The sequence below is a fragment of the Eschrichtius robustus genome, chromosome 8 (genome assembly GCF_028021215.1).
Source record: "Eschrichtius robustus isolate mEscRob2 chromosome 8, mEscRob2.pri, whole genome shotgun sequence".
Classification (NCBI taxonomy): Eukaryota; Metazoa; Chordata; class Mammalia; order Artiodactyla; family Eschrichtiidae; genus Eschrichtius; species Eschrichtius robustus.
In genome coordinates this window covers 64,995,898-65,011,483 of record NC_090831.1, presented here as the reverse complement: position 1 = coordinate 65,011,483, position 15,586 = coordinate 64,995,898, and the positions used below count along the sequence as shown (strand labels likewise).

General features: G+C 35.8%; 1 protein-coding gene across 1 annotated transcript in view; it reads right to left on the bottom strand.

The window, feature by feature from the left end:
* THSD7A (thrombospondin type 1 domain containing 7A) overlaps positions 1–15,586 on the bottom strand; it is a 268,023-nt gene that overhangs the window by 29,622 nt on the left and 222,815 nt on the right. The window contains exons 14-16 of the mRNA XM_068549806.1: positions 8,558–8,736; positions 5,926–5,931; positions 4,144–4,277 (exon numbers count right to left, since the gene is read on the bottom strand). Coding sequence (XP_068405907.1) covers positions 4,144–4,277; positions 5,926–5,931; positions 8,558–8,736 — 319 coding nt within the window. The remainder of the gene's footprint in view (positions 1–4,143; positions 4,278–5,925; positions 5,932–8,557; positions 8,737–15,586) is intronic.

The window sequence follows — 15,586 nt, the reverse complement described above, 5'->3', positions numbered from 1 at the left end:
CAACCCGTTAGGGCACAAGGTTTTTCATAAGACATCACCATGGAGGTGGGGGATGGGAAGCTTTGAATTTAATGAATAAAATTCTCCAAACATAAAGACGTAAAAGGATCTCTGCCTCCCATACATAGTTGTATAGCTTATGATTTAAAAATCTATGCTTGCATGTAGCATCATAATCTTTTAAAGTGATAGCCACTGTGTATACGCTCCGTGTACATAAACTATGTGTCTTCCTCTTAAAGGAGAGGGTCATTTACACCCATATATGATGCAGAAACTAATGAGTTCACCAAAGATATTCATAGATGGGTTACAATTTTGGAATATAATGCATGTTTTTCTTCGGAGGAAAATGGTGAATTCCATGGAGAAGGCAGATTCATATATGATGGAAGACAAGGCACGCCGAAATCTCCTAGGGAGAGATTTCAGTTAAGTGGTTTTGAGAAAGTAATTGATGGCATTTATCAAGTTGTTTTGTCATTTCAAAAGTAATTTTAGCTTCCCATCTGCTGATAACCTTAAAAGAAAGGCAGAAGTGAAGAGACAATCATAAGAAAAATAGCACAAATTCTCTAATCATGGTTGTTGGGGTCTTCCTATATCTTGACCTTTTTTACTGTTAGTTTTCTTTTTAACAGAACAAATTCAAACATGTTATTACATTTCATTGTATTGTAAGCAGTCATAAAGGGCTCCTTAGTCATCTCTTGGGAATCTAATTAATGTGGCTAGTACCAGACTTAACTTTTACTGTAGTTAATAATCTCTCAGGGCACTTTTTGAATAGAAGAGAAAAACTTTATCCCTCATTTGTAACTCAGAGAAGGTCAACCAAATTAATAGGTTTGGGAAGAGAACTGCATTGCAGGAGATGAAAAGGAAGGCTTGAGCTCTTAAGCTTCTCAAACCCATTGCAACGTTTTAAACCGTTGGTTGTATTACATTACCAATTATACCTGGAATGTCAACTTTTCTCAGGGATTTACAATCAGTAGGGACATTGCGTCTTCACAAATCTCCTCTGCAGAATCACGTTTCTATACAGTGCTGCTAATTTTAAGAGAAATGTGGTTTTCCTGTGGAACGCATTCAAAGACTGGAAAACTAAGCTGTTGGTTATGTCTTAGCCGGGTTTGTAACCTGGAAAAATATCCACACAAATACCGACCTCTGCATTTTTTTGATATTGAATAAATATATAAAAAGTAATCACAAAAATATGCAAATGTAGACAGACATTTATATAGTTTCATTGCTGAAGGAAAAAAATAAATTATAAATTTCGCTGGGAGAATTTTAGTTTCCCAGGAAAAAAGTTCTAGCTTCAGTGGCATTTTAAAAATGTTCTGTTGACAGCAGCTATGAGAGGACATGGCGCAGATGGGACAGTTCAATCTCCAAAGTTGGATTTGCTGCTAAGAAAAGATTACATTAATGTGAGGCCCTGACATGATGTACAAGGATTAACTTGCAAAATTACCTATTGATTCAAAGTTAAGGACAGATGTTCAATACTCTATTAAGTAGTTATGTGCATAAAACTTTGTTTTCAAAGGTATTTCTTTTCCTTCAATTTTTATTACACAGGTAATAGATTCATTTTAGGAAAATCACAAGAAATAATAAAAATTCACTACATTCTATCAGAGATAACCACTCTTAACAGACCACTATATTTAAACCTATATTTTCATTTCATTAAATAGGAGCAAACTTCACCTACTATCTGTACCATTTAGGAAAAACATCAACAATACATTATAAAAATCTTTTTGTGTTATTAACTGTGTTTCTAAGACATAATTTTTAATGATTACATTTGAATTCCATCATTTGAATGTGCCACAATTGCTAAAAAAAACCCTTCTTGTTGACATTCAGATTATTTATGTTTTATTTATTTGAGTTGGTATTAATGATATTTTTATCACTGTAGAATAGAATAAATATTTGGATCAAGTCTTGAGCCCAAAGGAAAGCACTTTAAGTTCATTTGCTTTCTTCAAATTCCTGGCCTTTTCTCCTTTCCATAGGAGAAGGGATTATGCTGTGAGAATACTGAACTATTTTAGAAAACCACCACCAAGTTGGAGGCCAAGGGTGGGTCCAGATGCCCACCACAGTTGTAGCAATAAGGGGGTGCGTTGCCTGCAGAAAATTCAAAAGCAACAATAGAAATAACCAAATCTGTTTGGTTTTTATTATCATCATGTGCTGGCAATTCTACAAAAATGTTAGTGAAAAAATATTCCTTCCCAGCAGGGGAAACCACTACTATTACTCAGTCTTTGCTATGTCACACCATCCTAAAAGAGAAAGAATGAGATATTTTGAAACCTGCTCTCTTATAGACTCTTCTGTCCTGAAATGTCACCCAATGCTTGCATCTAACAGGACATTTGACCTTAATTAGCAGAGGGTAAGGTCTGGGAGGTATACTACTGAATCAAGAAAGAAACATTATTACACAATCAGAAATTCCAATCAATACTGATCTTCTCTTTTCTCTGTTTGCATTAAAAACGTTTACTGGAAAAATAAGTTGACCAGAAAAGTTACTTTGTTTAAGATGTGTTTGGAAATGTTGAGAATACCTATTCACAAAGCAAAAAGAAGCAACATATACACAGATAGCCGAAGGGAAAGCCGAAAGAAGTTCTTTATTATAATTTTTCTACTAACAAAAAACACAACCTGATCAAATTTTTAATATAAGAAAAATATTTTTATATTTGAAAGAGAAATTTTAAATTTGGCAGAAGATTGGTAGAAAACAGAATCTCTGTCTTTTTCTTCCCTGTTTCCCTATTAACTCATTACCTCCATCCACCTCATCCACCTTTAAAAGTTACTCCGTAAAATAACTGGAGAGTTCAGATGGGCTTTTGAAAAAAGAGATAGAGACTATCTTTACTGGAAGAAATGTTTTACATAGTGTGCCAAGGTTTTATGATATAAACGATAACTTGTTCTACTTTCCTATTGAAACAGATTAAGAAATAGGAATCTTAAAATTCATGAAAAGTTATGTCATGAGTGAGAATGGGATTCTTCACAACAGGAGTTCTCAGGTTTTGGATGTTTTCATATTTTTCTTTACTGTGTGTCACTCAGCAGAGTTAGAAGAAACTGGTTGTAGTTAAAGAGTGACAAGAGACTTGAGTTTGAATGCAACTGTCCCTTTACTAGGTGTGTGCTCTCAGCACATTACTTAGTACTTCTGAATCTCCTCCGTAACGTGGAGATAATAAAGCCTCATATATTTGTTTCCCAGGTTTAAGACCCTTCAGGATCATATGTAGATGGTGTAGGGATAATTTAATGAGTTAATTTAATCGTATTACAATTATTACAATAATTTAATTGTATTAGGTTTTAGGGAAGTTCTGTGAATATGACACGGTCTCAGTTTGGAGAAACAGGATTTAATAAACGGGACAGACATGTAGATGGATCTTTCAAAACAGTGAGGGGTATGTGGGATATTTTAGAACAAGGCTGCTCAGTAGAGCTTTCTATGACAATGTAAATACTGTGCTGTCTCACAGAATTGCCACTAGCCACCTCTGGCTATCGAGCACTTAGAATGTGTCTAGTGTGACTGAGGAAATGCATTTTATTTAATTTTAATAGATTTAAAGTGAAATAGTCACACGTGGCTTGTGGCTACCCCACCGGACAGTGTGGTTCTGAGAACAAATGAGAGGCACGAGCCAGCGGGGGGTTTAGGGAAGGCTTCCTAGAGCAGATGAGAGTATTCAAAAGATAGCCAGTTTGATACAAAGGATAAAGAGTTTACAAAAGATTATCACTAAGATACAGTTAGAAATATATCTGACCTTTAAGGAAGAAGTTACTGGGGTTGGAAAATCTGCATTCATTCACCTCACATTCAATATGCAGCCCTTTCCCTGCAAGAGTACCTTGAAGCAAAGCTTCCTAAAATCAGAAGGCAGAGGATGATAAACTGCTGTTGGAAGCAGATCCCTTTAGAGCATTCTATGAACACAGACTCCATAAAAGTAAAATTGAAGACAATTTCATTCAGGAGATTGGGAGGAGGGCAAGCTCACGTTGGCACATGAGAAATCGGGACGTGGCTGTGCCTTTGCTTCTCTGTGTTACTAGGCTTGGCCTTACCTCACTTTTCGGGTTTGCACGCCCTCTCCACAGTTGTCCCGCATGTTCACAAAGGTCACCTTGCAGATGCTCCATGGCTCTGTAACCCATATGTACTGGCTGCAGTCACTGTGGCAAGGGACGACCTCATACACCTGAAACACACACGGTTCTCAATGACCTCACCTCACGGAACCCCATGAGGTGAGTGGGAACACTTGATATCACAGTTATCATGATATTCTTGTTTAGCTACTCTGAAGCCTTTCCTTTACTGTTCATTATTCTAAAACAGGACTATAGAGGATCTCTTGAGAGTTCTAGCAGTGAAGGGAACGGCTAACTGCGTTGTATCGTGCTGCCCCTCTATCACATTGCAGCTGGAGACTGGACCTCATGGACCACATCAGACACATTCTGTACTTTCCTAGACTGACCCTTACCACACAGTATTGTAATTTCCTGGGCCATATGTCCTGTTCACAGTTTCATGTGTCTTCAATACTTAGCCCAGGGTGCTCATATGTCAGGCATTCTATAGAGATTTGTTGAGTAAGATGAATAAATGAATAAAAGAATTAATGAATTAAGTAAGCATATAAAAGTAGCTGTTTTCAAATAAGTATAATTTGGCCTGTTTTCCAAATAAGTATGTATACCAATAAGAATTGTGTGTGTGTGTTCCATATATGAAACTAAATTAAAAGATAAATGATATGAAATAAAGCTATCTTAAAACTAACTAAACCTTGGAAGCAAGGTCTGAAATTGGTCTCATATTACACAGGTACTAAGCAGTGAGGGCCACATAAAACAAAGCAAATTGTCTCTGCTCTGGTGCCCATAAAGGCTTGCAGCCCCAGGTTTGGGGTGGTGTGGTTGGTTGTTTCAGGATTTTTAGCACAATGAACCAATTATGCTCTTTTCTCAGTGAGAAAGAAGAATGACTAAATAAATGAAAAAAAGGACCATAATCCACTGCAACAGAGCTGACTCAACCATTAAAGAAAATTGTCTCTTAAAATCATTTCAAAATCTATGATAACTCTTATTTCCTATTTTACACACACACACACACACACAAACTACATGAATATTTTATATAACTATTTAATTCCAGAAAATATAGATTTAAATAGTCCTTTGGAACCATTCTTTTGTGCAAATTTTAGTTTTACTAAACATCCAAGTAAAGTGAATAAAGTTGACCTATTCCACACAGGAATAAAAAGTGTGCACTGTTGGAGTGAGAATCTGTAATTACTGTCATAAGTTATCACCTTCACATTGGGTGCTGTATTAAAATAGGACTAAATACTGTTTTAGTATTTAGTAAAATATTACCCTACAAGTTGTGGGGAAGGGAACAACTGAAGGGGAAATGCCATCTTTCCTAATCCTTTGATGGCTTTCATTTTAATCCCCTACACTGGAGTGAATACAAATCAGTTCAGAGCCACCTCCTGCTACCGCTTTGAGCCCACCTGCACCTCTCCCTCTCCCTCTCCCTCTCCGAGAAGCATGCGACCATTAACAGGAGGTGTCATTGTCTTTTCAAGGGTGGTGAATTATGCTTGTTCTCCGCTACCCCTGTACCTTAGGCTCTGATATTAAAATGAGAAAACACATGTAATATGCTAGGAAGACAAAGGGAATAGCTGCAGAAGAAAAATTTTATGGAAAACATGTTTTTCCCTATAAAAGAAAAGAAATGGCAGGAAAAGAAATACATTCTCTGATGCCAGGAGTAAAATGAAAACAAAGAGCACTCTATTATGAACGATGAGGTTTAAAAGTTCTTACCTGGGCCTGGAGTAGTGTTCACCAGGAATGAAGAAAAGAGAGAGAAACAAAGATAAGTTAAAATGTCAGTATATTTGATGAGAAGAACTCATGTTCTAAGTTTCAAATATTATCCATATATAAAGGATTTTTTTTTTTTTTTTGGTAAATGATTAGAACATCTTTCTTAGACCTTGAAAGAGAAAAGCCACCTCCTTATTACTGTTTAAAATTAAGATACACAAATGAGTATTGCAAACAGCAAGTTAAGGAAAGGATTTGATGGGCAGGATGAAGAAATCTTAGAAAACTGAGTAGACGTCAAAATACGTATCATGGGGAATCAACATATGACTGCAAATATCTTGTGGTTCAAATTGTGAGTGGACTATCTATAGATTGATTGACTGACTGACTGATATATTGATTTTAACCCATCCATCCACCCATATTTCTGAGGAAATGGGGATTTGCTTCCTCAATTGGAAAATGGAACCTCAGAGATCATTTTCAAGGCAAAGTACGACTTAATTACTGAGGAACGTATAATTGCAGTAAAAATCTATATGATTTACGATTTTCAACACTTACACAAACCTTTGCATATTCTTTACTTTCCTAACATTTTACTAACAAATAAATCCCTGAAAGTTTCTATTTTTTAATGTAGAACATTTGTGCTCAAAGTCAAAGATTCAGGAATCTATTATTTGTTTTAGCTTTGATTTTTCCATTGTTCATGTCTCAATATACCACCAGTAGGCTGATAACAAATACTCAGATGTCCTTATCATACTCTGCATTAGATTATATCAGAGTGACAGAGAAATGGCTTAGGTTAAAGAGTTTTTAAGCAAAGACAACTTGGTACAACCAATTTGAACTTCTGCAAATTCACTATTTAAAAAATGCTAAGGCAAACATAGCTCATTTTAATTTTAAAATCTGGCTGTTCACATACACACTAAAGGTATGAAAATGTGTAGAATTTATTTGAATCATGGATTAAAATTTAAATTTACTATTGGAAATTCAAGATTTCAAAACTTGTAGAACCATATTCTTTTGTATTATAAACATTACATTTCAGTTATTCTGTTTAATCCGGGTCATGCATTTTCTTCTTTGGAAATATTCACTAGGACAGAGAAACTTAATTACCAGTAGATGGCAGCAGTGCAGTATATTATTCACCTTCAGTTGTATTTAAGGGCAAGTTCAGCAATTTTTCTTTGGGGGAAAAATCAGCATCCTTTTGGAGTACTTTCTATGCAATTTAATTCTCCACTTTCTTGGCCTTTAATCGATTTATTCAAAAGTTATTTTTATTTTCTCTATAATTTACTTTTATTGTGATGAACAAATTTAGATTAATTTGGGAAGGCAAACGTATGGGTAAGCAGTGTGTTTGGAGATTAAAATTAGAAAATCTATGTGTGTATGAAACATACCTACATATTTAAGGTTAGTTCATACATATGAATTGGTTCATTTGTGACTTAAATTTAAACATACGTCTTAATACCTACACATATTGTGTGAAATTCACTCTTTGTTAATTCACATGTAGGCCAAACATGGCAATAACTGTCTGATGAATCTTATATTACATTAAACTAGTCACAATTCCCCCCATTAGACATTTTATTTCCAATGGAACACGAGTAACAGCTATGAACTGCAGCTAACAAGGTGTGCATCCGAAGTCAAAGGAAGTTCCACATAAGATTGAAAAGGCCAATCACCAAATTGATAGATAACATACGGTTACTTTGACGCCATCTTTATATTTCTTTTTTCTTTTAATTTATTTATTTTATTTACATATTTTTATTTTTGGTTGCATTGGGTCTTCGTTGCTGTGCGTGGGCTTTCTCTATCTGCAGTGAGCGGGGGCTACTCTTCGTTGCGGCACACAGGCTTCTCATTGCGGTGGCTTCTCTTGTTGCAGAGCATGGACTCTAGGCGCACTGGCTTCAGTAGTTGTGGCATGCGGGCTCAGTAGTTGTGGCTCGCGGACTCTAGAGCGCAGGCTCAGTAGTTGTGGCGCATGGGCTTAGTTGCTCCACGGCATGTGGGATCTTCCTGGACCAGGGCTCGAACCCGTGTCCCCTGCATTGGCAGGCGGATTCTTAAGCACTGCGCCACCAGGGAAGTCCAGTATATTTCTTTTTTCTTAACATATTTCATATTGAACAAACTTAAGTAAATGTACAGAATATATTTCTCAATTTTAGACCCAAACCCATATACTTTCTTTGATTTTAATTTATGTACATGGTAATTGAGATGTCTTTTCTGAGAGTCTAGTGGATCTATCAGAAAAAGACAATCTTGCTCTCAGCGCACAAATTATTGTATAATAGTTTAAATACCTTGACAGTATTTCAAAAGCAGATTTCATTTTTATTTCCATTGAATTATATTAATATGTATATATATATAATACAGTGTACTAAATAAATCTCTTGAGAATACAGAGATCATCTATCTGATTTGGGATTTTAATAATTTACTCAGGCATTCTAAAGATAAAGTGGGTCAAACTTCTTATTCAGGGGCTATTATTTATTCTTCTCTATTTTGGATTAAAAAAAATAGATCATCGTGCAACTAGAAAATATTTTACAATATTCCCATTGGTAGAAAATACCTGGTTGACATGGTCCAGTTTCGGGCATGGTCTTCCTCCGTTATAGGGTTTTTCACGCAGCCATTTAGACCGAACCTTCACGCCACTCCCACAGGACTTGCTGCAGCGTGACCAATTGGACCACTCACTGAGCTTGCAGTCTGAGGGGCAAGGGATGATGCAGGCCTCTTCAATGTAACCTGAGTGGAGGAAAATGAGACAAGAGCCATCTCCTCCACATGTCACTTGCCTATTACTACCCACCATTCTAGCTCATTTAGAAGGTCCAAGTTTGACCTGACAGCGACATGCAAATGCAGAGATGTCTCTGTCGTTAGGGACTCAAATTAAATTCTGCAGGAAAATGACACATACATACAGTGACTCTGTTAAAATAACAGCTGAGCAGCTGTCATATGATCTGCTTAGGATTCATGCTCACCACATTTCAACATTTCTGACTTCCTGACAGCTCGTGTTTAATTGACGATAACCTGTCTGCTGCCATATCATTCTCATGTGGCCAGACTGATACCTTAAAAAAAATTATAACAGTTTTCTATAAAATCCTATCTGTTAATGTCACACAAGTTCAAGTGTCTGAGTCCATGCAACATTCTTCCTCAAGAAGAAAGCCAGACCCTCTCAATCAATATTCAAAAGGAACCATTTAACTTAGCACCTTATGGTTCCCCTTCACTGAAAATCAAGTCTGAGGAAGAAAAATGAAGGATGTTAAATAAACAATGCCTCATATTTTTATAGTGCTGTCAATTTCAAAGCACCTTCACACCTTGTATTCATTTGATTCTCTTGCAGATATTATAAATGTATTGGGCATGTACTGATGCTCTACTGGACAGATAAGAAAACAAATACAGAGAGATAACTGACAAGTGCAAGGTCACACAGTAAGAGATAGGGATAGGATTTCTGAGGTCTAGTCTAGTACTCATTCCATCAAATCACACAGTCAATTAACTTAAGAGTCTACAGATTTATTTTGAGAAATGGGAGCATTTTCCTTGACCAGTCCCTCACTACCAACTTGGCATTTCACAGTATCAGTTTATCACTATTGTTCTCAAGGCAAATAAGTGGAAAGAGCAAAATTCCTCTGGTCAAGAGTCGTCTGTCATACTATGCGGAGTGGTTGTTCTTGAAACAAGAAAACACTCTGTTCTTACCATTTTACATCAACATCAAAGATTCGATTTTGAAAATCATTATAATGTAAACAACTTATACTAGGAACTCTAGGTAGATTTTTAAAAATTTTATTGAGACACAATTTATATACTATAAAAATCAGCTCACGTTCTGGTCGTTAATATAGTCTGAGTTATGCAACCATGACCACCATCTAGTTTCAGAACATTTTCATTACCACGGAAAGAAACTCTATACCTATTGGCAGTCATTTCCCATTTTCCCCTCCCTGGCAACCACTAATCTACTTTATATCTCTAAGAATTCACCTATTCTGAACAATTTATAAAATGAAATCAAACATTATGTTTTATGATTGGCTTCTTTCATTTAATGTAATGTTCTCTGGGTTTTTCTATGGTGTAGCATGTGTTAGTACTTCATTCCTTTTTATTAACCAAATAGTATTCCATTGTATAGATATATCATATTTTTTTATCCTTTCATCAGCTGATGGACATTTTAGTTGTTTCCACATTTTGTATATTATGAATAATGCTGTGAATATTTGTGTACAAGTTTCTGTATGGACAAGTTTTCAGTTCTCTTGGGTATATATCTTGGAGTGTATTTAACTTTTTGTAGACGTGCCAAACTATTTTCCAAAGTGACTGTACCATTTTACAATTACACTAGCAAGGTATGAGTGTTCCAATTTCTACATTTGTCAAAACTTATTATGTCTTTTTTATTTTCATGTCCTTTGAAGAAAAAAACTTTTAAATGTTAATGAAGTCCAATTTATCTATTTTTACTTCGGTTGCTTGTGCTTTGATGTCCTATCTAGGAAACCATTATCTAATCCAAGGTCATAAAGATTTACACCCAGTTTTTTCTTCTAAGAGTTTTATAGTTTTAGTTCTTATATTTAAGTATATGATTCATTCTGAGTTATTTTTGTATATGTTAAAACATAGGCAGTCCAATTTCATTCCTCTGTATGTGATTACCAAGTTATCCCAGGCCCATTTGTGGAAAATACTATTTTTTCTACAGTGAATTGTTTTTGTACCCTTGTTGATAATCAGTTGACTCTAAATGTAAGGGTTTATATCTGGATTCTAAATATCACTCCACTGATCTCTATACCAGCACCACACTGTCTTGATTACTGTCACTTTGTAGTACGTTTTGAAATCAGAAAGTCTGAGTCCTCCTTTGTTCTTTTTCTTCCAAGGAAGTTTTGGGTCCCTTACATTTCCACATACATCTTTGAATCAGCTTGTCAATTTTTGCCCCAAATGGCAGATTTTGATAGGAATTGTGATGAATAGTTTGATCAATTTGGGAGTATTGCTATCTTAACAATCCAGGTACATGGAATTTCTTTCCATTTATTTAGGTATTCTTTAATTTCTTTCAATGATGTTTTGTAGTGTTTAGTGTATGTCTTGCACTTCTTTTCTTAAACTTATTCCTAAGTATTTTGTTCTTCTTATTCTAGGCAGATTTAAAAGAGAACCAACAAACACTGATTTCTTTTATTACAGTGAAATAAGACCACCTAAAAACCAGTATGACAGATCTAATCTATAAGCTTGTGCCCAAAGTGTCCTGACTTGATACAGTGTTAAAAAGCTAGCCAACTTACTACATAGTATTTCCTAGCCTTGCTTTATAAATTACCTGGGACACATGTTAAAAGTACAGGTTTCTGGCAACCCCAGACATTACAATACAGTTCACTTGGGATAGTGCCTGATTTTTGGAAATTAATATATTTTCTTGTGTTTATTCATCACTCCCTCTCTTTTTAATTGAAAATTTTCTTATTAAGGTAATTGTAGACACATATACTTGTAAGAAACAATATAAAGAGGTCCCCTGCATACTTTCGCCAGTTTCCTACAATGGTAACTAAAGTATAATTTCAACCCAGATACTGAGATTGATACAATCCATTGAGTTTATTCAAGTTTCACCAGTTTTACTTGTACTTATTTGTGTGTGTGTGTATGTGTGTGTGTGCGTGTGCGTGTGTGTGCGTGTGTGTGCGTGTGTAGGACTGAAATTAAGGAACTCTGTTGTAAGACACAGGAAGAATCAGCAAAATCTGGGTGAGAAGTAGTTTTGTGGGATATTTCTCTCTATATTATCTTCTATATTTTTGTCAAATATACACATCACCTGTTTTAAACTTATTGTAGTCTCGATACACAAAAGTGTATCTTTCCAAAGTATAAAGTTCACTGAACACATGCATGAAACCAACACTACTCCAGAACCCTCTTTTTTGTTGCCTTCCAATCACTACCTCTTCTCACATGGGCAGCTACTACCCTGATTTCTTACAATCTAGAACTGTTTTACTTTAAAAAAATTTATGTAAATGGAATCATACAGTATATACCCATGTGTGCTAGCCTTCTTTCACCCTACGTTGTGATGTGAGATTCATCCATACTGTTGCATGTTGTTGAAGATTATTCATTCTAATTAATGTATAGTACTCTATTGTGTGACTATATTATGGGTTTTTTAATTCATTCTATTGTTTGTGAGCATTTGGGTATTTTTCAATGGCAAGCTATTATCAACTGTACTGCTATGAACATTCTAGAACATGTCTCTTGGTGAACATACGTATGCATTTCTGTTAGGCATATTCCTAGGACTGAATTTGATGCCTCAGAGGATATGCATATTATATCAGCAAATTGTAAGTATAAAAGAAAACTTTTTTAAAAAGATGGGATCATGAATTTGGTATGAAGAGCAGGATGCAATGAAAGAATGCTCAAAAGTGGGAATTAGTCTCAGAGAATCTTCAAGGGGGCAGATGTGTCAGCCGGGGCTTTGCCAGCTGTGAAATACTGAAGACAGAAAGAAGATGTTAATGTTGAGTTTTGAATGTACTTCTGATATTGAAGAAGACTTTTGGAGTATGGATAATAATCCAGAGGGAAGTCCAATAGAGGACTGAAAAAGTACTTTACAATAGTGTTTACCAAAATTTTGAAAAGCGTAACTGTTCTTCAAACAGATTACCATGACCTACTTAAAGCTCATACTTTAAGTATGGTTTGAGGTGGGAAAACAAGCCCAGCTCACTATTTTGAGTTAAAATATGTTTCAAATCACATTCTCCTTTTCAATCAACACAGCCAGTAAATAAATCTATAAAGTATGTGATACTTAAAAATGTAACTCCTGATAGGGCCAGTAATAATTTGTGTTTCATAGTAATAGTTTAAGAAATAGAATCAAACTGTACAAATGTCTAAAGTCATTTCCAAATCAATGCCATCTGTAACCAGATTATTTAATGTTTGTAAAAGACAATGAATTAAGAAAAAATCCCAACTATTTCCAAATATTATCAATAGCTTAGTTAAAGGACACTAGTATTTCGAAGGTAATAAATTATTGAAATATTTCTAGAATTGCATTTTCCACCTTGCTAAAGATCAAAATGACTGCAAAAGTAAACCTCTAACCTTTTTGTTATTCAGTAATTATAGTTGAAAATAGAATCACATGATTTTTCATGTCACTACTACAGAGTAACAGATAAATGGAAATTCTTTCTTTCCATTTTATCTGTTGAAGTATTATGGCATTAGTGAAATATGTCATGTCTGACTTGAGTCTGATTCACACTGCACTTTCAAGTAAGCAGATATAAAATTTTTATGTTTGATCTTCCAATAGAATATTCCAGAGAATGTCTCTCAAATAAAACTCAATCCATTAAATTGTTGAAAGATACAGATTAGGCACTGAGATAAAGACAAAACTGCAAAAGAGTATAATGCTTAGCATTCCATTTTAATCTTCTAATGTGTAACAACATTCAATAATTGCCTGTCATGTTTATCTAGTACAATTAAACTCCTTAATGCTACTAGTGAACTGCTAGATAAGCATTCCCCTGTCTTCTCTGCTACGATCATTTGTGAGGGCAATTAACGCCAAACAATCATGGGGGATAGAAAGACAGAAACATTTGAAGCGTTTTAAGGCTAAATAAACTGCTGGTATCTTGTAGCAATTTATGGCTCCTGAGGAATGCTGGAATAAAATAAATGACTTCACAATTAGGGTGTTAAAACTTTAGTAGCTCAATACTGAACCTGACACATGGAAAAATCAAACTCCTGGCTTCTGATTGTATTTTTTGTATCTATTATCTATTCTGATGTCTGCTTTCCAGTTGAAATGAATACAGAACACTAGCAGGCTTTACGTGGCAACCAGAGGACTTACTGCCTTTGACATATATCCAGTCACCTCATTCATTTGAATTATAAATGTGCAGATAAAGTAGCTTTCAGCAACCCTCACGATTACTGTATTGTGCTGTTGAAAGGTGCACTGTTGATAGATTAAAGAATTCATTTTGAAAGCACGTGGAAAATATTGGTTGGTTCTGATTTACAGCTGTGTGAATGAGCAACGCTGGCACTCTATCTGATACATCTGGATTAATCTCAAAAGAGACCTGAAAAATCTCTCCTACTTAAATGTGTGTTATATGCACATGACTGCAATCGCAAATGAGAACACTTAGCTAGAACTTTATCTACTGTGGTCCCTGTGGATTTGAAAATACTGAAAAAAATCATTTAAAAATATTTTCAAAATGAACAGAATATTCTTTTGTAATTATATATTAAGAACTGATAACTTGAAAAGCTGCAGAAACTAAACTACTCTGTATATATCCAAACTCCTATAATCAACTGTTCTACCCAGATTCTTATATTCAATGTATGAAAAGTTATGAATCAACAATGGGCAATCAAAATTTTCATAGTGAAGTGTTCAGGTAAATTTATGTAACTGCAATGAAATGCTATTTTATTTATATTTATTTGTTTTATAGACATATGAAGGCATGTCTCTTCATATCTGCTAAATACCTACAGATTTTCTCAGAAAATTTCAACATTAGTTGTTTTTTTTTTTAATAATTTTATTTATTTTTTACTTTTGGCTGCGTTGGGTCTTCATTGCTGCACGCAGGCTCTCTCCAGTTGTGGTGAGCAGGGGCTACTCTTCGTTGTGGTGCACGGGCTTCTCATTGCGGTGGCTTCTCCCATGGCAGAGCACGGGCTCTAGGTGCACGGGCTTCAGTAGTTGTGGCACGAGAGCTCGGTAGTTGTGGCTCACGGGCTCTAGAGCGCAGGCTCAGTAGTTGTGGCACATGGGCTTAGTTGCTCCGTGGCATGTGGGATCTTCCCGGACCAGGGCTCGAACCCATGTCCCCTGCATTGTCAGGTGGATTCTTAACCACTGCGCCAGTAGGGAAGCCCTCAACATTAGTTTTAATTGCTGTGGGATTTTGTAGCTGTTGCTATTCCAATACTGGGAGATTACCCAATGACTAGGCACCTTCAGATTCAGGTAGCATACCTATGTACGAGTTCACCATCAAGGCCATTTCTTATAGCAAACTCTAAAACTCTGTGCTGTATAACAAAGACTTTGGCTGGTCTGTTTCCCCGATTCCTGGGAGGCAGCCTCTAAGCCCTGAAATTTCCTGAGTGATAGGAGTATCTTTGTTATTCTTGTTGGGCCTCTTCGACTACATGTGAAATTATGATAAGATGTCTAAGGAAGGGGTATGATTATACCACCAAACCAAAGACCAACCATGTGTTTAAAAGGTTGGGACTTTAAGCCACTTGATATCCTCCCAAACTCTGGAGAGAGGAGATTGAGTTCAACTGTGTGGTCAATGATTCAATTGATGCCTACATAATACAACCCCCCAGAAAGCTCTGGATACAAAAGCTTAGGCTGGTAAAGCACATCCATGGGCCAAGAGGGTGATGCCTCCTAGCTCCATTGGGAGACAACGTGGACGCCTTGGTTTGGGACCTTCCCAGCCCTCGTCTA